This window comes from Oryza sativa, chromosome 1 (genome assembly GCF_034140825.1).
Source record: "Oryza sativa Japonica Group chromosome 1, ASM3414082v1".
Taxonomy (NCBI): domain Eukaryota; kingdom Viridiplantae; phylum Streptophyta; class Magnoliopsida; order Poales; family Poaceae; genus Oryza; species Oryza sativa.
The window spans coordinates 15,279,295-15,303,471 of record NC_089035.1 but is presented as its reverse complement, the minus strand read 5'-3'; the positions used below and the strand labels follow the sequence as shown (position 1 = coordinate 15,303,471).

General features: G+C 42.0%; 1 protein-coding gene across 1 annotated transcript; it reads left to right on the top strand.

The window, feature by feature from the left end:
- Positions 1-22,288: 22,288 nt before the first annotated feature.
- On the top strand, positions 22,289-23,428 carry LOC4325707 (probable glutathione S-transferase GSTF1). Its single transcript, XM_015788177.3, has 3 exons — positions 22,289-22,556; positions 22,657-22,705; positions 22,845-23,428. Exons 1-3 carry the CDS (start codon positions 22,407-22,409, stop codon positions 23,300-23,302), a joined length of 657 nt encoding a protein of 218 aa, XP_015643663.1. The 5' UTR covers positions 22,289-22,406; the 3' UTR covers positions 23,303-23,428.
- Positions 23,429-24,177: the final 749 nt, after the last annotated feature.

Sequence of the window (24,177 nt, the reverse complement as noted above, 5' to 3'; positions counted from 1 at the left end):
GAGGTGTGAGACTAATCACGAAAAACATTGCTCAACCCGCCCATAACCGCGGGCACGGCTATTCGAATAGTTTTACTCTGGCCAGAAGTGTACCACTGTACCCACAAGACACAGCCCCACATCATGTCACCATGTGCCTCAGTACCACCACGGTACCTCGGAAAGGAGCTGTGACATTACCCCTCGCATAACACAACCCACCACAGTGCACCTTTCCTGGATCATAATCACCCCCTCAAAAACCAGAGGCATGGACTCCCCAGCGACCCCCGTGGGCCTATCTCCGCCACTTCTCAGTCTGGTGCTCTGCAATGAACAATGCTATACGAAAGGTAAAGCCGTTGCCCACGCTGGCTTGTGGTTGGCACGATTAATGTTTCCCAATAGTAGCTCGCGAACCGGTCCTTAATTGTCATGAGCACGACTCTCAAAACCATGTGCTCACAACCCACCATTATCAAGTTTTAGTTGGCAAGTAATTAATTAACCAATCACGATTGACCATCGTGAACTATCATTAAGCCATCATTAAATAATAATGAGTCATAAGTTATCCCAATAATGTGCTAATGTTTCTAAGCATGGCTAAGCAATCATATATAATATCTAGCTGAACCAATATATAAAGCTCAACTAGTCAAGTTATAATAACCCAAGGTATCAAGGAATAAAGTAATCAATGCAAATTGGCCATAACAAAGGAATAAGTTCACACCACCCGGTGACATTCGAAAATAAATGCACAGTTGAAATAAATAGAGAATTTAAATATAGGATCAACATGCTCAAAGGATTGTGTTTAGGATCTGTGTGACTTGCCTTGCAATAATCGGTGTTCAATTAATCTTCTTGAATACTTCCGGCGCACTCGCGAACCTTCGCAACGACGGAAACGACAAACTAACACGCAAAACGAAGAAAAAGACTAATAAAAACCAAATAAACAGTACATATAAAGTAAACAAACATGTAGATCATAATTTTAGATGAATTATGAGACTTGAACGGCCTCATTCTGACTTCAAATGAATTTATTATGAATTTTACAAGATTAAATCTAATTAAAGCCCATTTAAAAAGAATTAAATAAATTTAATTCAATTTATGGACAATTTTAATATGTAGATCTTTATTTTATACAACTTTTGCAACTTGAACCACATTAAACTGAGCTAAGATGAATTAGTTATGAATTTTTAAAGATTAAATCGGATTAAAACACTTATATTGATTTTAATTGAATTAAGACGCAATAATGAATTATTTTTGAAAAGGAAAAGAAGGATTATTGCGTCAGCGGCTAGGGTTTGCGGTGGACCGGGTGCACGGCAGCGGTTCACGGGAACGGACGGCCGAGATCGAACGGTCCACGACCGGCTCACAGAGAACGACGACGATGACGTCAGCGACGACGTCAGCACCGGCGGCGACTCGGGCGGCTCGGACGGCGCAAGCTCGCCGGCGAACGACGGCGCGAGGACGCGAACAGAGGACACCAACGGATAGAGGGCGACGCGGCGAACTCACCGGTGACCAAAGAAGCGGCGGAGGAACAACGGACAGCGCCGGCGACGAGGAAGAAGCGGCGGCGGAGATCGGGTCGACGGCGGCGACGGTGCTCCGGCGGTCTTCGGCGGCGGCGAAGGGGCGGACGAGGACGGCGACGACTTGGCGATCCCGATGGTGGCGACGGCGACCGACGACGGCGGCTGCAACGGCGGCGCGGCGCGGCTGAACCGACGGCAACGACGGTGGCGACTAGGGCTACGCGGAGGCGGCGCTAGACACGACGGCGGGCTAAGGCAAAGGTGGCGGCGGGTAGAGGAGATATCGGGGGTCCTTATATAGGTGCAAGGAGGCGGCGGCGAAGGCCCACGGCGGCCGGCGACGAGAAGGAAAGATTGGGGAAAAACGAATCCGAATCAAACTCGAATCCGCCTATTTCCAAAGGAAATTGACCGGAGTTTCTATAAGAGAAAAGGAAGAGGAGATCGAGAAGATCATTTCCCCTCTATTGATTTCACCGGATCGGGAAAGACGCGGCCGAATTTGGAAGGAGACGGCGGCGGCTTGCGCTAGGGTTTCGGGCGGCGGCGGCGCGAGGAGGACGACGACCCCGACAAGTGGGACCCACCTGTTAGCGGCTGAGAGAGAGAGGAGAGCGGCGGCTCGGCGGACTGGGCCGACTTGGCTGACTGGGCCGGGAAGGGAGAGAGAAAGAGAGGTTTTGGGCCGACTTTCGGCCCAAAGCCAAAAGGAGGATTTTAAAACCTTTTTCTATTTAAATTATTCATGAAATGCAATTCCATTTATTAAAAATACTTCCTTAGCTCAAATAAATCCCAGAAAAATCTAGGAATTATAGAATTAAGCAAAGTATTTAATGAAATTTTATCTGGCCCCATTTTATATTGAGATTTAACAAATTAAAATTAGATCTTCTCTTCTAGGCTTTTAAAATCATTTCTAATAATTCCTTTTAAACAACAATTTATAATTTAAGGATTTTAAACAAGAAAAGCACTTAACAATTATAATTAGATCATTATTGATCAAATAATTACTGAACTGTTCTTTGTATCATTTAGGAATTGAGCTCTGAAAAATCCGAGAAAATTTCAGAGAGTATACTTAATCATGGAGAATTTAATAAAAATTAAATCCATCCATGCCTTAGATTTAGGAAATTTTATTTCCCACATTTAACTTCACTTGTAAATTAAAGAACATTTAATATAAATTCTATTAATAATTTATTAAATAATTTATAAATCCTGAAACAAAAATCAGGATGTGACAATGTCACAGCTCCTTTCCGAGGTACCGTGGTGGTATTGAGGCACATGGTGACATGATGTGGGGCTGTGTCTTGTGGGTACAGTGGTACACCTCTGATCAGAGTAAAACTATTCGAATAGCCGTGCCCGCGGTTATGGGCGGGTCTAACAATGTCTTTCGTGATTAGTCTCACCCTTCTCATCATAATAAAATGTGCTTTAATTGGTAATAATTTGATTAGCTCCTGGTTTGGAATGGTATATTCCTGGTTTGGAGATAGAACTGTGCAGCCGGGATGGTTGTTCAGAATGGTTGGGCCTATACAACAGGGTATGTTGTATAGCGTTGGATTAATATTGTCTATTACTTAACTGTTTTATTAAATTCTGAAATGTTTATTAAATGCTGTTTATGCAAATGAAACCCTACTATGCCATCCTTTGTTATCCTGTGAACTTGCATATTTGCTGCGTGGCTTGCTGAGTATGTCATATACTCACCTTGCAATCATTCATCAGAGGAAGAGTTCTACAATGATGTTGATGGTGTGGAGGATTAGGTGTAGCCCTGGTCAAGCTGCCTGTGGAGTGGAGTCGTCTGCGCCGTTTATCTTATTTTTCTGCTGCTTAGATCTCTATTGATTGAGAGGAACTATCTACCTCTGTAATGACATTTTATTCGCTTATTTAATTAGAGTAATAATGGTACTCTATTATCAATTTGTTATTGTGTGCCTCGGCTGATTCCTGGACGAGGGTTCACGCACATGTAAGCGTTTGGAATTTTGGATAGAAATTCCGGGCGTGACAGTTCGTCCGAACACTGGTGATCGCCGTTGATCCCAGGTTTTGGCATGGACGCTCCAGATCACTCCCTGATGACGGTTGCGGGGTAGTTCGGACATTTCCCCTTCTCACAACCGTCATAACTGCCCTATAAATGGACCTCACTCCCTCACTACACACACTTCCAAGCTTGAGCTGAATTATAAGAGGCTCTATTATACTATATTGTGTAATAGAATAGGAAGAGAGTAGAGTAGAAGAAGTCGGAAGAATTCCGGAGTTGTCGGTAATCTTCTCTCAGTTCTTTTATTCTGTTTATACTCTGATTTCAGTATAATATTCTTCCTGAGTAATTCAGATTTATCTTGTGAGAATTATCTCTTGGTTAGTTCCTAAATAGTATACGGGATTATTGTTCACTATAATCAACTAAAATATAGTGATTGCTTTGGTGAGTTATAAACAGCTAAAATATAGTGATTGAAAGTTTGAAACAGCTAAAGTTCACCCTTTTTGTTGCAGATATGCAATATTCCTTGGGTGAGCACCAAATCAATTTGAAAATTTCTAAGAAATTTATGTATTTCTGTTGACTAAGTAGATGACGACTACGGTATTTGCAGAGTATGAGGATTGTTGGTACCGGGGTATGCGCGAGATTGAGGTAGAAAAGATGGGAGATAGGGATTTTTATATAGGTTCGGGCCCCTTATTTGTAAGGTAATGGCTCTACTCCTGTTGGCCGAAGCCGGTGTTCCTCTTATTCATCAGGATCACACAAGTACAATTTAGGATAACCTATCTAGTCATCGTCGACTTGGCGGTATGGAACACCACGCGTAGTCGATGATGGGGTAGTCTTCCTCCTGGAATATGAACTTGGCGAGATTAGAGATAACGCTAGATCCCTCTTGTCGGCCTCTGTAGTATCAGATTGGGTATGTCTAGGCTTATCTTCTGATGTCGATGTTTGGCAGTGTGTATTGGTGTCTATTATGACTGACTGTGTCCCCTCTCCTCCTAGGGGGTCTTGTATTTATATCCACAGATATCTCTTTGTCTAAGTAGAACGAGAGAGACAAGTATGGATATGATATGAGTAGTCCTTGTAGTTTTCATATAGAACTCTGCCTCTCCTTCCTTATCCGGAATACCTTCTGTATATGAGACATGACTCCGCATAAAACTTAGTATATGGTGCCGCCCCCCCACCCCCGGAGCCTAACCAAAGACTATTGGGTATGCCTTATCTATAACACTAACAATTTCTTAATTTAATCCGTCTATGAGTAAATTATTTTCATGCACTCTACGGTAAGTGCAACAAAATTTAAGAAATAGGATAGATGCTAAAATATAATGTAACTGCTGACCTATTTCTATTCCCTTCATTTTATATTATAAAACGCTTTGACTTTATTTCTATCAAACTTCTATAAATTTAGACAAGTTTATAGAGAAATAGTGTACTATCTCCATTTCAATATAAAGTATTTTGCCTATGTATCACCCTTTTTGTATTTTGAGCGGAGGTATAACATCAAATTAGTTCCATTAAATATAACATTAAATATAATTAAATGGTGTGTTTGTTTGGTGTTAACATAACATTAAATATAATTTGTACCAGCGGCATCCGGCCGAGGGTCATTGTTTTTTTCGTGTTTGGTTATTGATGTGCTATTGGGATTGGTTATATAACACTTGCTTTCACAAAACTTATGCCAAGCTAAAACATATTCCCTCTGTTTCACAATGTAAGACTTTCTAGCATTGCCCATATTCATTTAGATGTTAATGAATCTAGATATATGTATATGTTTAGATTCATTACATCTATATTTATGTGGGCAATGCTAGAAAGTCTTACATTGTGAAACGGATGAAGTATTTTAATATTGATGAGAAATATATATTGTAATTCCTACACTTTGGTGTTGCTTAGGTTCACAAGAAAAGAGGAAATTGTCCTTTATTTTTCAGTTAGGATTTGGACAAGCTATATGTTCTGAAGAAATTTGTATTACGAGCAAACGGATACACCAAACATGCTGAACCGCCAAGCAAATTATTCCAGTCAGGCAATTGGACTTCTATGAATCTTATTGTATCAAATGCACATGCTCAGAAATATTGGCAAAGCTAACGAATTCTCCGGCGAGGTATGTGTTCTCCGATAGATGTGCCTCGTACACCTCCAGCACCTTCTTCAACTTCTCCACAGTCTCATCCACGATCTTCTGGTTGGTTGGGATGCCATGCAAGGCCGGGTTGATGATGCACTGGAACATGATTGGCGATAGTGCTGGATTAAATTGGTGCGTCTCCACCTCGGTCCAGAGATCCACCATGGCTGCCTCCTTGAGGTTACCTTCACGGAGTAGATCGACCTCGCTCGTCTTGTAATTGCGGAGGATGTACTTTCCGATTGCGCGGGACTCTGAAACAGATGATGCAATGAGATTTCTTTGTTTTTAACCATGTTTTAAATGTGATAGTTTATTTTATAGTAAAAATAGTTACGAAAATAGTTTGCACGCCTCGTGGTGGAATCTCTCCTTTCTTGAAATGCATATAAGTAGTAATAAAATTTTTTGATTGAGCCGAAGAAATCTCTTTTGGCTGTTGGATATGCCAGTCATTTGTTTGGCTCTGTGTTAGCAATCATGATGACAGAAACATTTCCGGTCCCTTCGAATTACAGGATTGAGAAAACGTAGGAATATAAAAAACGTAGGATTTTGATAGGAATAATGCAAGTGTAAAACAGAGGATTGCAAAACGCAGGAATGAACGTTTGATTGAACCGCAGGAAAAATGCAGGAATTGGATGAGAGAGATAGACTCAAAGGAAAGTTACCAAGAGGTTGAAGCTCTTGCTAAATTTCCTCCAAAATCTCTATAGAATTGTCCATTCCATAGGAATTTCAAAGGATTGGATTGGATTCAATAACAAAGGGCTTCATAGGAAATTTTTATACAGAATTGAAATCCTCCAAAATTCCTATTATTTTCCTCCAAATCAAAGGGACCCGAAGACCATGAATTAATCATGAACAATAGTAGCCACCGACAGCTCCCGACTCATTAAATTTAGAGGTAAAAAACAGAGTAACCAGAAAGTATTAAAATGGTACAGGTGCATTTCTCGGGTAGATAACATATATAATCGTCGATAGTGAGACATCTATTATCTATTATGATTTCTTTAATCTTAAGATATACCGACTCAATCTTCAAAGGAGCTAATAAAGATAGGGATGTACGTGTGTGCATTTATTGGGTAAGTGTGCATGGGTTTATATGAGCGTATGCTTGTGTATTGTGTTCATAAAAAAGTTGATATAATTTTTTCTGAGTTATATTTAATTTTAATCCTAGTGTCCATAATATTTTACACATGGATGTATATTATTTAGTGAGATTAAACATCAGAGGTTGCCATTAACCTCTGAATTTTTAAGAAATCGTAAGCCTCCGTCTCTTTAACAAATGAAACAATATATGAAATGTAATGTTTATCCCTTGTTCGTATGCCTATTCAATGTAATCAGAAAAAAGGCTGATAAGTTTTCATTTGAGAGTTGAGAGCAAGAATTAATCGAAGCCAAAATCAAGCATATATACTAACAAAAGAGATACAGATCCCCGTCCTGGAAAGCTGGGATTTGCCCAAACGGCTGCAAGAAGAGAAAGAAAGCACCATTCATGGCGTCGCCAAATTCAGGAATTCAGGAGCAGAGCAGAGGCGGCGCGCTGGTACACGTACGTACGTTGCGCTGGAGGTGTTCGTGGCTCTTGTGTTCCTTGGCCTTGAAGTCGACGTTGTGCGGCCGTCTGAGGTCCCAAAATCTAGGGGCCGTATACACATACGGTATATATACTACGTACGGTATAAATTTAGTCCACGTGCCATAGATCTATATTAAGTTATATAGCTGAATAGCCCAATACAGAAAATAAATTTTAGTTCATCGTTAGGCCTGTTTTAGCGAAGCCGAAGCGATCTTCATTTGACTCCCATCGCTTTGCCTTGATCACATCACGCCACTCGCGTCGTGCCGCCTCGATCACGTCATGCCGCTCGCTGCTTCTGCGCTCTCGGTGACTTCTCGGCGTCTCGCAAACGAAAACAACAAGTTGGCAAATCGCGACTCGCCAATAGCCACGCTCGTGTCGATCGTCCGCCGGTCGACTTCTCTGCTCATTACTGCTATTTATTTTTCTTTGAAGTTTTAAAATGTTATATATAGATAATTTTGTCACATCGAATATTAAATGGTATGTGTTTATAAGACTATATAAATATATAAATTAGTTTATCTATACATGTAGGGGACTCCATGTAAGTTTTTGCCCTCGGCCCTAAAACCCCAGGACCGGTCCTGTTCACCGGCGCCATATTCTCCGCGCGCGATCCGAGTTCATGGCGGCCTCGGCGTGTGCAAACAGAGGATCCTTTGGAGCTAGCTGGTGCCTGGTGGTAGCTTTAGCGTGCGATTTCTGGAGAGAAATAGATGGATTGGTTGGACTAGTTGGTGTGGTGTGTGGACAGTGTGGTGTACTGTTCTTGTGGGACAAAAGAAGCAGAAAGAAGAGCAAAAATGTTATCGCTTGATACTTTGATGACTCGTCTAGGGTGAGGTGAGTGTCGGTAATGTACAGTGCCTTCTACAAACAATATTATCCTTTTGGATTTGGAGGATTCTGAAGGTCAAGGTGCTGGTGCTTGAGACGTCAGCTCCATCCGAACTGGGATAAAGGCCCTTCAAACTTTCAACTTTTCCATTACATCGAACTTCTACACACGTAAACTTCTAACTTTTCCATCACATCATTCCAATTTCTTCAAACTTCCAATTTTAGCGTGGAACTAAACACATTCTCAAGGGTATATCCCCTTGTTTTTGCATGTCACTTAAAAAATCATCAAAAAATTTAAAAAAGATTTATATGATAGATCAATATGTGATATGTCACTTTATAGATATGCATATTCAAATTCAACTTATACAAGTAGAAACGAAAATAATAAATCTGACTATGAAAAGAACGAGTAATTCACAATCAATTTTTTAATTGTATAAGTCAAATTTTAACTTGCATGTTTACGAAAAGATATTTCATATATATATTGATCTATCTTGATAAATTTTTTAAAATTTTTTTGATAAAATTTTAAATACCATGTATAAAACGATAGGATATCCTTCGAGGGAAAAATACACTTCCATCATCATTCGCATTCGCGCTGGGGAGCCGGTTGCGCATGTTACATGTTGTAAGAAAGGACATTCAACCAACCACACAACATAATGGTGGGATGCTGTGGAACAGGATCATCTGACACACAGTGATATTATGTGTGAGGATGTGGTTGCTTTTCTCTATTGCGATTAGCCTGTTAGGTGTAAGATTTGTAGGGACTCGAATAGATGGGATGCCTCATGGGCCCAACGAGCTGCTAGGCGTGAGGGTGAAACTATAAAGCGAACTAGGTGAAACCCCGCGCGTTGCGATGGACACATTAGAAAAGATTAAATATGGATGTAAGTATAAAATGTCTAGCAGATGATGTGGGAATGTATGCTATACTATAACTATTTTTATTTCCAGATGATTGTTCAGCAGTAGCTGCTGGTTCAGAGGAAATGGATGGTTCAGCAGATTGCCGCTCTGAAACTGATGGATGTGCATAGTTTCGAAAACAGTATAAGCTGGACGTTCCATTTTTTTTAAGAGACTAAAACAGTACTCAGTGCATAGGTCCCCTTTATGCCCGAAAACCACAATGTATGCTCAAATATAATTCTGACAAAACTCATGTGAAATTCACATATACTGAACTGACTCATTAAAGCATCCAATAGTTCTCATTTCTTTTTTTTTTTACCAGAGAACAGTGGGGGGGGGGGAAGCCCCCACGGTTGAATTTCATTTATAAAAGAGAAAACTGTACCAAATTGACATTACAGATCATCAATCCATGATTGCAAAATAGGTCTATCAGCTAACTTAAGCCTAGATAAATGTAGGCTTAACTCTTCTCTTAAATTCAGCTTCCAACACGGGACAGATGTTCGAAAGCTATTAAAGATGATATCATTTCTTTGCTTCCAAAGCAACCATGCGGCCACCAAAAAAATTTCCATGAAACAGGCATTACTGAATCCATTTATCTGAGAATGAATCATCTGATGAAATTCCAAAGAGGTATCCCACCAAAGTCCAATAGAGTTCCAACATGCAGTAGCAAAAGGGCATTGGAAGAACATATGCTCTCTTGTCTCAGGAGTTCCCAAGGAACAGAGATCACAGGAAAGAGGGACATTGGGGGGCTTACTGTGCTTTCTCTCTAGAAGATCCCTGGTATTTAATCTGTCCAAGAAAAGGAGCCATGCAAACACCTTTATCTTCATATAGACTTTACTGGTCTATATCCAAGACAAACACAAAGGCGGTTGGATTGACCAGAAAGAAATTTTATAAAACTTATGAGAAGAGTAAACATTAGAGTCCCAGATGTATGTCCAAATGTCGGCCGAAGAGTTTAAACTTATCTAAGCAATGTCCTCCAGATATAGTTTGTATTCATCATAGGCTTGAACTGAAAGAGGTAAATAGAATTGATCATCCACTGCCCTCTGTAAATGTTGTTGGACAAAGTCATTCTTGTGCCTGACAAAAGAGAAGAGAGTAGGATACACCTGAGCAAAGACCTTTCCATTACACAAGTCATACCAGAAGCTCACTGAAGATCCACTGTTAATTGTTGGCCTTGCAAAACCTCTGAATAGAACTTCAAACTGAACAATGTCCTTCCACCAAAATGAGCCACAAACACTGGCATTTTGAGGCAATATCCTAGAGTAATAGGAATTCCAAATCAGTTTAACCCAAGGTATCTGCATATGCTGGTTGAAAAACTTTCCTAACTGCTTGAGGAGAAGGGCCCTATTTTGCACTCACAAATCTATTACACCCAAACCACCTTTCTTCTTGGGCCTACAAACCTTCCCCCAGGCAGCCAATGATTTTTTGGTGGAAGTTAAATCCTTTCCCCTCCACCGAAAATGCCTTCTTACTCTATCAATATTCTCTATCACTGCCACCGGAAGCTGAAGGGAGCACATATAGTAAGTGGGCATTGCTAACAGAACTGAATTTACAAGAGTTAGCTTATCTCCATAAGAGAGGAAGGAAGAAGTGGCCACAAGTCTTCTTTCAATCCGATCAGTGAGAGGAGAAAAATCCACTACCTTGTGCTTAGAACAACTGAGAGGGAGCCCTAGATAGGTGAAAGGCAGAGAACCCAGGACACAACCAAAAGTCTTTGCCAGACAATCAGCCTTCTCTTCATCCAAATTTAGGGGTATCAGACATGACTTTGCATAATTCACTTTCAATCCTGTGGAAAGAGTCACTGTATTCAATAAAGCTTTTAGAGCTAGAAGTCGTTTCCCAGAGGCTTGCATGAATAGCAGTGTATCGTCTGCATATTGCACAATTGGAAAATTTTGATCCCCAATGACAGGAATAGGAAGCTTGAACACCCCTCTTTGATGTCCTTTGTTAACAATGGCTTGCAAAATATCTGCACCAATAGCAAAAAGCAGAGGAGACAGAGGATCTCCCTGCCTAACACCCCTTTTGCAAGGGAAAAACTTTCCTGGGACCCCATTAAGAAGAACTGAAGTTGAAGCTGAACTGAATAAGAGCTGAACCAACTCAATCCATTTGGGTGGGAATCCCATTGAAGTCATAATCTGAAGGACTGCAGGGTGCTCTATCATGTCAAAAGCCTTTTCAAAATCTAGTTTTAAGAGTACAATTTATCTCTTAGACTGCTTGCATTGATGCAGATATTCAAAAGCCCAGCCTAAACAATCTTGAATTGTCTTAGTTTTGATGAAACCATATTGGTTTTGGTGGACCAACTGAACCATTTTCCCTTGTAGTCTATTTGTCATGGCCTTTGAGATGATTTTTACTGAACTATTCATCAAGGAAATTGGTCTATAGTCACTTGCAAACTAGGGAGAAGATTTCTTTGGCACTAGAGTTATGAACGAGTAGTTCAGAGGCTTTAGATCACAAAATCCTCCATGGAAGTCAGCAAACAACCTGTAGAAATCCTGAGAGATAACTGGCCAACATTTTTTTAAAAAACACCCATTGAAACCATCCGGTCCAGGAGCTTTATCAGCTGGCAAAAGAGATATAATGCTATCAATCTCTTGAGAGGAAAAAGGCAGAACTAAGTCATCCAAATCACCCCTCTTATCAAACAACTCAGATAAGTTAAAAAGCATAGAGGGATCTTCTGAAACTCCCAGCCTTGATCTGTAGGCCTCAAGCAAAAGGGCAGCTTTGCCATCATGATCTGAGACTTCAATTCCTTCTGAAGAAGTAAGCTGAGTAATTGAATTTTTTCTGAACCTTTCTGTGGCCATAGCATGGAAAAAATTAGTATTTTCACCCCCAAACTAAGCCCAGTTCTGTCTGCATCTTTTTTTCCAATAAACTTGCTTGTAATGGAGAAGGGTGATAACTTGCTTTTTGACAATATTTCTAAAAATAAGTTCAGGCACTGAGAGCAAGCGACATTCTTCCAGGATGTCCAAGAAGTGAATGACTTTATGACAATTATCAATAAGCAAAGAGAGTTTCGACAGCTTCTTACTCAACATTTTAAGTTTCTTCTGAGCTGTTTGAACTTGGCTGAAATAGCAAGGGCATTTGAACTCGCATTTTGAATCGAAAGCCAAGCATTTTCAACCTGTTGTAGGAAACCATCATGCTGAACCCAGAAATTCACAAATCTGAACACATTAGCTTTAGGGATGGACATCTTCACCTGGATCATAAGGGGCACATGATCTAAAATGTGCTTAGAAAGAGCTAGAACCATAGTGTTCGGATAGGAGATAGACCAATTTGGGGTAATAAAAACCCAATCAAGCTGCTCCAATAATGGGTTGTCCTGCATGTTACTCTAGGTGAAAGACCTGCCTTTCAAAGGGACTTCAATCAAACCCAGATTACTAATTAGATCATTAAACAGGTAAATGTCACTCATGTCAGCACAAGGCCTGTTTCTGTTGTGGATAGATCTGTAAAAATTGAAATCACCCGTAAAGATCCAGTTTTCATTCAAATATATGTCTAGCCCATTCATCCAGTGAACAAAATCATCTCTTTGGGGGCCAGAAGATGGCCCATAAACATTAACCAGATTAAAGGTATCAGGGCTAACTCTGGCAGAAAACTGCATGATAATAGCATGATCTGTTTGATCCACAACTTGACCATTGAAATGAGCACTATTCCATCCCACAAACAAACCACCAGAAGCTCCCCTAGAACGGACAAATACAAACTTATCAATACGTCTGGGACAAAATTTCTTGACATAAGCCAAATCAAAAACCTCTCTCTTAGTTTCCTGAAGACATACAACTGCACAAGAACTCTCTTCAATTTTTCGTCTGATAGCATTCCACTTTGCATCTGAATTTATTCCTCTCACATTCCAACACAAAAAAACTCCAATTTGTATGCATACCATTCATTTATAACAGGGACGAGAAGGATTAAAAAGTGGTAAATAACTAGTAAGTACCACACAGGAATCAAAAGACCATCCAAAACTGAAGAAGCAAACATCCACAATGCTAATCCAAGATACTGCATTATTACATTCCAAAAGTTTCTAGACGCAGCCAGACAGAGAACATGAAAAGGATTGTCTAACATTAAGACTGGCTAGAAGCAGCAGCATCTCCATTCCCCAGTCCTGCTGGGGTGGTCAGAACTTGGGCAAACACTTCAATTTCTTTCAGCCCATAAAGTTGAGTGCCTATATTCTGCAGCAACTGAATAGAGCATTCAGTAGGAGGATTCTCAGAATCACTATTATCATCAGCCTGAAAAAACTCAGGGGGTAAAGGATGAAAAGAAGAAATAATACCACTTTGTTCAGCCAGAAGCTTGAGCCTTTTAGCACTTTTCCCCCTAGGTTTTCCAATCCCCAGATTGGGGTCAGGTGACATGTACCCCTCTGTGAGCTTGTTTATTCTAGAGCTCCTCCTACGATCAGTGTCCACAATAACCATAGTTTTACCTTTTTTCTTTTTGCTTTTCTTCAAGGAAGGCCGACAAGAGGACCAATTCTGCTGAAAAGGGTCCAGGGGCAGATCTGAGACATGTTACACAGGGGGGACACAGCTAATGGGCTCAATTATTTCAGCATTTTCAAAATGTTGGGCCTCCAAATCTTCCTGGCCCAACATGGTCTGTTGAGTCTCACTGTCTTCAACCCCAACCACCAGCAGGACTGCTGCTAGAAGAGCAAACTGAACAATATGAATAACAGGCAAAGAGAAGGGCACAATCTGAAGGTCCTGAGGGGGGCCCAATGCCAGAGACCACTGAGGTGAGAGCTACAGCAACCTGAAGGGACTCTGATTCTGAACAGACAAAGAGCCTTCCCAAGTAGAGAGAGCTATGTTAAAAGCAGACAGAATCCTCAAAAAGAATGGATTAATAAGAAACTGAGGCTGCACAAGATGTTCAAAAGAGATAATCCCCTAATTCTGCAGCACCATGTTATGAGAACCAGCCACCACTGACAGAGCACTATTTTGAGAAATTTGCTGATTAGCAGGGGCATCCTCTTGCATATTATCCCCAAAGACTTCCACATGAGATGCCGGCTGTAGGACAGGATCAGGGATAGGAATATGATTCACAGGAGGAAGATCTTCATCCCCAGGCATGATATCAGGCATCTCCCCATGACACAGAAAGACCGAAACAGTCCAAGATCTTCCAACACCCCCAAAAGCAGCGGCCCTTTAAATCACAATTCTTTTAGGGACCTCAAGAGCAGAAGAGTACAAAGCTTTAACCAACAATCTTCCTCTTATATTATCATCGAACTGGACTTTGACTACTTTTCCAAAAAGAGAAACTGCTTTGTCAATAATGGCCGGGGTTTTGAAGTCCAGCGGGAAGTCCAGAAACATAATCCACCCTTCCACAGTAAAAGGAGAGTTTCGGCAACTAGAAGTGAGATCATGGGGGACAAAACGAAGCATAAACTGGTTATCCACCTCATAAGGACCCCCCGCAATTAGTGTATCTCATAGCAGAGCAGACGCAACCCGAACATAAAGAAACTCCACAGGATGACGGCTGACCTCTAACACATGATACCCCAACACATTCTGAACATAGTTTTACCACCAACTGTCGAAAACCCTCAAACTGGTCAGGGGTTGGGGGAGGCTCAATGCAAGCCACAGCCATACCTTCATTACGCCTTGGAGGATCCTCTTGAAGACAGAGATCAACGTGCTCAAGCTGATGATCCCAGGGTCCATACAGTTGTAAGGTTGGAGGGAGGAAGAGAGCAGGGTCAGGGTTGACAACCGCCATGGAAGCACTAGGCGAAGCACTAGGCGAAGAAGCTAGGAACAAAAGGGGAACACTCTGCCGCTGATGCGAGGAAGAGGAAGGGTTTCCTTGATTCATAAAACAAACAATCTCCTTCCCGAAACCAGCCCCACCAACATCAGGCTTAGACACAGTCCTGGGCCGCCAGACTTGGGCCTTCTTTTTATTCCAAAAGACCGCGGCCCGATGGTCTAATTTGCGATAGGAAGCACATTTAACCCTATTAACACATTCAAATTCCCGGTGACCATGCGACAAACAACGATCACAAAAAGGAGGGGTTTTAGGCCGATCTAAAATTGAATTCTTCTTCTTATCAGCCGATAATGGCGGATCACAATTCCCCTGAACACGGACCGGAGTCTTACCGGCGGTGATCTCCGGAAAACGAAGACGGGCAAAAACAGACTTGACAGGAATAACATTCTTAGTCTGAAATTTAGAATCTGCAACCTTTGGAGAGCGAACCAAAGAGAGATCTAAAGACTTTGTTATGTTAGGCTTTAGAGAACTAGAGACCCTGGGAGGATTAACCATCTTAGGAGAGGAAACAGACTTAACAGGCTTGGAACGCACAGCAGTTTGCTTTTTAGATTTTCTAGAAACAAGTGTCCATTCAGAATTCTGCTCAGCAGACCATAGCCTTCATTCTCTCTGCCAATTTGAACCTCCATCTCTCCAAAGATGGAAACGAGCATGATAGTCTTTACAGATGAAAGAATGAAGATTATAGATCCAAATACCCATGGCTTTAGAACAAACCAAAAAGGAATAGCTCCGATCCTTTTGATTAGCGACAAACAGATCACCCGGAGATCCCCCAATACAAGCTCTCAGCGCTAGACTAACCGAAGAAGTGCACAACCGAAAAGAAGAACGGGGGAAATCGACCACAAGACGAAAAGGACGACGAGAGAAAAAAACGAGAAAAGTGCACCGGGGAAGAGAACGTGGAGAAGACTTCATCACGAAAACGGTCACCAGAGGAGAAATCCCAACCCCCTGGGGGTGCTGGCGTCACCATGGATGCACTCAGAGGACTCCATGGATCGCCTCCCCAATCATCCAAGAAACCCGGAGCAAGGAGGTCGCCTCTATAAGATTCTCATTTCATCATACTTATGCGGCAAAAAAAGCATCATAACATAATAATGGCTGAAGAATAACCTGAGGATCTTCAAGTCTTATCAATTCAATTGCCTGCGCAATTCTCAGCAGTCCTCTGAATGTTTTGAAGGGATTAGCAGGGAATTGAATGGGGGTGCTGCTGACATAGAATCAACTCAAAGTCAGTGTCTTTCAAAACAGTTTGTACAGTAGTAGCTAACCCTTCCATCTTGGTTTCCACCAAAATAGCTTGTATCAAAAAGACACAGAAAACATGAATAGCATGGGTGAGCTCAATAGAAGACATACCAAGCAGGTTAGGAGCTTCTTGCTATGTGAGGACATCTATGTAGCAATCCTTTGGCTCATCCCCAACTGCTCAAATAAATTGAAGTGATAGAACATATAAGTATAACTGGAACAACAATCAGTGCATACGATAGGGATTATTTCTGTAGGTTTGGAGAAACCAATTTACAAAACCTTCATACTGATCTTGCTTGGTTCAAATCACAATGTATGCTCAAATAGAATATGGAAAAAATTCATGTCAAATCCAGGCTTATTAAATATAATAAATTCACACACTTTTTTTCTTCACAAACTAAAATTAGTACTGACAGCAAAGAACCAATTCAATTCAGACATACAAATTCAGTAAAGAAGCTTACATAAAAATTTGGCAGTGTAGTACAGATGTTTGCAGAATGAAAGGATGATGTCGAGGAAGGTATGGATCTGACGCTTCCAGATGAATGGGTGATATCTGACGGAGACACATGTTTGAGGAGAGGCCTGGTTGCGCTGGGGATTGCAATAGGATTATCAAAAGGTTTGGAAGAGATTTATCAAGAGAAATTGCAAGAGGCACATAAATTGTATTAACCATCGCCTCCTGTCCCATAATGATTTTGGTGGTTTCTAATGCAAATGCACGTGATTAAGGGAGGGGAATGAGAAGGAGGAAGCGATTACCGTCTCTGCTACCGGTTGAGGATGAGGGAGGGGGCGGTTGATTTCACCATAGATGGCGTCAGGTTTCCCGATGTTTCTCCCCATCGGCGCATTGCTGCATGGATCACTCCCGATATTTCTCCACATCGGCGCATCGGTGCATGGATCGCCATCGCAACCTCCCGCGACCGATGCCAACGGATGCTGCACCACACCTCGTCGTGCCCTGTACCTACCAACACCTCCGCGTGACCGCGCCGCACCACACCGCGCAGCGCGCTGTCCCTACCAACAGCCACGCGCGACCGCACCGCACCAGGCGGTTCGCCGCACTACGCCGCCGCCGCTCCTATTGAGAAGTCAGCTTGGGAGGATGAGACACCGAACCCTAAACCACTGATTAGGCCGCGGGCTGCAATGCACTGACGTGGGCCTCCTTTGCTGCGCTAACATGGGCCTTCTTCGCTGCCTCACACGTCCTGTGAATGCATCACGTCATGTGAACTCAACCGCCTTTTCATCCAACGGTTGAGATGCAATGTAATCAAGTGATCCAACGGCTGTCAATTAATGATGACGTGGAGCACTGTGGTTTGTGTTTTAGGAGATTAATTGCACTTAGTGGGTGATAACTTTATAGGAAGAAGGGATACCGTCTGTCAGCATTAGAAAAGCAACATCAGTACCTCATTGCATCGATAGGCCAATCATGCACTCTCCAATCGCACAATCGCATTGGTACTTATCTGATTCAGGGCCAATCATGGTTTGAAATTTTCCAATCCCCACCCATCCCACACGCACTCACGCACGGACGCACGCAACTATCTCGTCCAACATTTTTGGATTTTTTTATGAATTTGGCCTAAATTAATTGAAAATCCGTCAAACTTTGTTTAAATTGTAGGATCGCATCACAAGAACTAAGCTAACCAGAGGGGGTGAATGGTTGGTATAACCAAAAACCGAAAACTTTTAGCGGAAATAAAAGACAAAGTTACCCTCGAAATCGACGGATCGCGGTCTGACCGAAGTAGATGCACCGGTCTGACCGCCTGGATATCGTCGGTCTGACTAAGGTTGTAACACTGGTCGAACCGCCGAGATCAATCGCCAGCTCCAGTTGCCGCCGCCGGTCTGACCGCAGGTCACCCGCCGGTCTGACCGCTGCCTTGCCGCCGGTCTGACCGCCGGAGTGTTGCCAGTTAGACCGCCGAAACCCAGTGAAACACAAATCGAAGAACTCTCAAAGTAAACGATAACTTTATTGCTTCTCTCTGTGTTTACAAAGTGCACCAACAGCACACCTTACAAAAATCTCGACTAAACTCGAAACCCTAACTAAACTAGCAACTCTATTGCTCTCAAAAACCGATACAAAAAGCGATACCGGGAAGCCTCATGCTCTCCCTCTATTTATACATGAGATAGGCAGCCTAAAGCCACGAACCAAACTCATACTAAGAGTCCAAAACACCTTAGGAAACCCTCTAGTACAAGACACAAACTTTACATAACCAATCATACCAAATTTGGACTCCTTCCAAATTCGACTCCGCATCCCATACGCACACAATACCTCCATCGTATGCCATGTGAAATCTCCATCAACCACGTGCATCAACTCTAGCCTTAGTATCACGCATGATATCTGACCACCACGGACATCGTCTTACCACCAAGCCGACTCCCGGTCCATCGCCGCAAATACTCTCCCGAGGTATCGAGTCACCTACACATGAAACAAACAAAGAAACCATATTCCGAGACTAAGCTATCCCCAACTTGACTCATTGTTAGCAAACAACAGTATTACATACGTATAGTATCCATCTAGAAGCCATAACCATGAAACAATCACGGATATCCAAAGAAACAACCCGAAACCGAAACCGACACGGCGTCGGCCGGTCAGACCGCGGGCCTGGCCGGTCTGACCGCACACATAGCACCGGTCTGACCGGCAACCTCCGCCCGGTTGGACCGGTCACATAAAATAACAGTGAATCCGATCATCACCTGAAAATTGATTATCTACAAAACCACTTCGACGATAATCTCCAAATATCAAAACCAATAATCACGGATGCCAATTGTTCATCACATAATAAGAATCAAAACACACATTGATCTTATATGTGTTTAACACGCCCTAAAGCATCTTTTCAACTTCATCTCATTCAAAACACACTTTGAACAATCTTGAGAAATCAAAATACCATTGTTTTGTTTTGCCTTATTTGCACATGAAGCATTGACCAAAGAACTTGCACAGAAAGCAACTTTTTATTTTTTCAAAACGATCTTTGTCAAAATCAACTCATCAACAACACGAGCATGTAAAGCAAATCCAAGAGCAAAAGAAGACTCCAACTTTTTATATTTTTCAATCTCAAATTTTAATTTTTTGCAATTAACCGAATTGACATCTCGCAAAGCATTAATTTCAGAAAATAAAACATCACAAGATTGACAATTATCATCATTAGGAATCAAAGATTTTAATCTAGAAATTTCAGCATTTAGAATCTCAATAGTGCGATCCTTCTCATCAAGCACAATAGAACATGTTTGAAGTTTCTTAGCAAATTTGTAAGCAGCAAGAATTGATCATAACTAAGATTTTCTTCATTATCATCATCAGATTCATCAACATCAGAACTTGCATTACAAGCAATAAAAGCTAGATCAACAACTTGCTTACCTTTGCCCTCATCTTCATCTTCCAATTCATAAAAAACTTTTATGAGTTCTTGGATTAACCACTGCATGCAATGCTTCTTCTTCTCCTTCTCCTTCATGCTCTTCTTCTTCTTCACGTCATCATCTTTGACTTTACAATCATCTTCCTTCTTGCCTCTCCCAAGCTTAGGACAATGCGAGCGAATATGATCAAGTGCACCACACTCAAAACAACGATTTGGTTCACCTCTTTTCCTGTTCCTAACATTTTTCATAGCTCGAGAAATTTTGGTAGATAACAAAACCAAGTCCTCCTCCTCGAACTGTTCGAGTTGATCATCGGACACGGCATTAAATAAAGCAAGATCAGAAGACTTCGATGAAGAAGCACCAACATCCAAAGAAGTCGAGGAAGAAACCAAAGCACTAGACTTAGAATCAACTTTACGAGCAAGAATATTCATCTCATGAGTTTTCAGTTTTGTGTAAAGCGAATCCAAAGTCAAAGTAGACATATCAACTGACTCTTGAATAGATGTAACTTTCATCTCCCAAATAGACATGTCAAGACCATTCAAAAAGTGGCGAGAAATCTCAGATTGTGGATAATTGGCATCATAAGAAGAATCAACAGATCTAAGATCACTCAAAATTTTATTAAACCAAGAAAGATAGTCATCCAAAGCTTCTCCAGGTTTCATCTCAAATTTAATATACTCCTTTTTGAAAAGATCACGACGAAGTTCTTTAATATTATTTGTTCCTTGATAAAAATTACTCAAAGCAGTCTAAATCTCATAAGCAGTTTGAAGATGAGCAACACGATCATAATCCGAACGAGAAATCCCACTCAAAAGAATATTGCGAGCTTTGCAATTTAGTTCAAACTCAGTTTTTGCAGTAGCAGTATTAATAACTTCAGGAATCACATAAGGATGAGAAACTTTTCTCCAAATATCATAATTCTCAGCCATAATGTAAGATTGCATCCTACTACACCAATGAGAAAAATCCGTTCCATCGAAAACATGAGGCTTAGTTGTAAACTTATTAGAAGTAGCCATGACAAAAACTCAAGATCAGTAAAGATCGAAAAGAGCAAACGTGGCTCTGATACCACTTGTAGGATCGAATCACAAGAACAAAGCCAACCAGAGGGGGTGAATGGTTGGTATAACCAAAAACCGAAAACTTTTAGCGGAAATAAAAGTTACCCTCGAAATCGACGGATCGCGGTCTGACCGAAGTAGATGCATCGATCTGACCACCTGGATATCGTCGGTCTGACTAAGGTTGTAACAGTGGTCGAACCACCGAGATCAATCGCCAGCTCCAGTTGCCGCCGCCGGTCTGACCGCAGGTCACCCGCCGGTCTGACCGCTGCCTTGCCGCCGGTCTGACCGCCGGAGTGTTGCCAGTTAGACCGCCGAAACCCAGTGAAACACAAATCGAAGAACTCTCAAAGTAGATGAAAACTTTATTGCTTCTCTCTGTGTTTACAAAGTGCACCAACAGCACTCCTTACAAAAATCTCGACTAAACTCGAAACCCTAACTAAACTAGCAACTCTATTGCTCTCAAAAACCGATACAAAAAGCGATACCGGGAGGCCTCATGCTCCCCCTCTATTTATACATGAGGTAGGCAGCCTAAAGCACGAACCAAACTCATACTAAGAGTCCAAAATACCTTAGGAAACCCTCTAGTACAAGACACAAACTTTACATAACCAATCATATCAAATTTGGTGTCCTTCCAAATTCGACTCTGCATCCCATACGCACACAATACCTCCATCGTATGCCATATGGAATCTCCATCAACCACGTGCATCAACTCTAGCCTTAGTATCCCGCATGATATCTGACCACCACGGACATCGTCTTACCACCAAGCTGACTCCCGGTCCATCACCGCAATACTCTCCCGAGACATCGAGTCACCTACATATGAAACAAACAGAGAAACCATATTCCGAGACCAAGCTATCCCCAACTTGACTCATTGTTAGCAAACATCAGTATTACATACGTATAGTATCCATCTAGAAGCCATAACCATGAAATAATCACGGATATCCAAAGAAACAACCCGAAACCGAAACCGACACAGCGTCGGCCGGTCAGACCGCGGGCCTGGCCGGTCTGACCGCACACATAGCACCGGTCTGACCGGCAACCTCCGCCCGGTCGGACCGGTCACATAAAATAACAGTGAATCCGATCATCACCTGAAAATTGATTATCTACAAAACCACTTCGACGATAATCTTCAAATATCAAAACCAATAATCACAAATGCCAATTGTTCATCACAGAATAAGAATCAAAACACACATTGATCTTATATAAATTGCATATAAATTTGTTCCAAAATTTTCCCTCTTTTTTTCCCTCCTCCATGCACGCCACTGACATTTTTTCCCTCTTTGCACGAAAATTGTCGAGTGATTTTTACAATTTCAACGAAGACTTGAAGATGACTACTTGGGCAGTTGGGCTTCTTCTGACGCTACGCTTTATATAAGTGAAGGGCACTCTGCCAAGGCCTTGCATCCGCGCTACAGTGGGTCATCGTCTTCACTGCACTTGCAGTGTCATCTTCAAGCTGCAGTGAGGACAAAGGAAAAAAAAGAAAGAAGGCATGTCGCCGGTGAAGGTGTTTGGCCGGGCCATCTCGACGAACGTGTCGCGGGTGCTGGTCTGCCTGGAGGAGGTCGGCGCCGACTACGAGCTAGTGACCGTCGACTTCCTCGCCGGCGAGCAGAACAGCCCAGAGCACGTCGAGCGAAACGTAACTGAATTTCTCCAGCTGTTTTTTTCAGTAATTTTTCATATGTATGTATCAGCTTCCACCGTGATACACAGTGGATGCCACCTCTCCTTTTCTGCAGCCATTTGGGAAGATCCCTGCTCTGCAGGACGGGGACCTCGTCTTGTTCGGTGAGTGGCCACCATGGCCAACCTGCAGCTCTCTACCAAAACCCAAATAATTAACGACCATGTTAATTGTTAAATACTTGCGGCAATCTTATCAGCTTCTCCTGCAGCAAATACAAACTTACTAGTCCTCTTTTTTCAGAGTCGCGCGCAATCGCAAAGTACATTCTTCGCAAGTACAAGTCGAGCAAAGTCGATCTCCTCCGGGAGAGCGACATCAGGGAGGCCGCGTTGGTGGACGTATGGACGGAGGTCGAGGCGCACCAGTACTACCCTGCACTGTCGCCCATCGTGTTCGAGTGCATCATCTTCCCCATCATGCGCGGGGTCCCGACCAACCAGCAGGTGGTTCACGAGAGCCTGGAGAAGCTGAAGAAGGTGCTCGAGACGTACGAGGCGCGGCTGTCGGGGAGCAGGTACCTCGCCGGGGATTTCCTCAGCTTCGCGGACCTGAACCACTTCCCCTTCACGTTCTACTTCATGGCGACCCCGTGCGCGTCGCTGTTTGATGCGTACCCTCATGTGAAGGCTTGGTGGGAGGGCCTGATGTCGAGGCCATCTATCAAGAAGATTAGCGCAAATATGCCTACCAAGTTTTAGATTTGTTTTTTTTTTTTTGCGAAATGTGGCTACATGAGAATTAGCAGGGACATTTTTGCTCTTGCAGAAAGATTCTCTCCAAAACGGATGAAAATAATAAAATCATTCTTGTGCCTCGTAACAAAAGAGGGAGTGTCGAGCAAAACCACATTTTCCTATGTGCTGTAACAAAATTTGCCAAAATATAATGGAGCTGTTTGGTAGGATGCTCCATTTTACCAAACATTTTATCACACGTAATAATTTTTATGGCACCAAATTCATTGACCATAAGGATAGCAATGTTATGGCAAAATTTTGTGCGTATGACTTGCGGGTACACGAGCTACAAAAGCGTGATAATGAACTAAACAGTTATCTAATTTGATCAAAGTGCGTAGCCACAAGTTCCTTTAAAATTGTGGCATCCAACTAAACAACCCCTTCATGTAGGTAACGGACATGACAGATAGCTAATCAAATGGGAGGTACTACATCTATCAACTAAATAAATTACATAAGATAAAAACATTGATCTTTTTTTTTTTTGCAAAGGGCGAGAGCCCTCCATTTCCATTAATAGAAATGGAAATGAAAAAGTATCTATGGAAACATTGAACATAGTAGATGAATATATCCTCGTATGCCTGATATACCTTAAAATACATGCCCGTGAATTATAATGCTATACCCAGAATAACACAATATCTACATTCAAGACAGAAAATTTCTTGTATACCCATGAAATTTTGCCCAATCTTTTCTATGCCCCTGAATTTTACTCATTCCCTTATATACCCCTGGATCTTTTTTATATGAATTTAATGGTCAACTAATGAAAAGTGTATGGAAGAGATTCAAACTAAAATTCGGGCGTACATAAGGGACTGAGCAAA

Bases quoted from the DNA above. Each gene is read 5' to 3' on its own strand.
- LOC4325707 (XM_015788177.3), top strand. From the start codon at position 22,407: ATGTCGCCGGTGAAGGTGTTTGGCCGGGCCATCTCGACGAACGTGTCG. The intron at 22,557-22,656 runs GTAACTGAATTT...CCTTTTCTGCAG, and splicing joins CAGAGCACGTCGAGCGAAAC to CCATTTGGGAAGATCCCTGC. The intron at 22,706-22,844 runs GTGAGTGGCCAC...CTCTTTTTTCAG, and splicing joins CGGGGACCTCGTCTTGTTCG to AGTCGCGCGCAATCGCAAAG.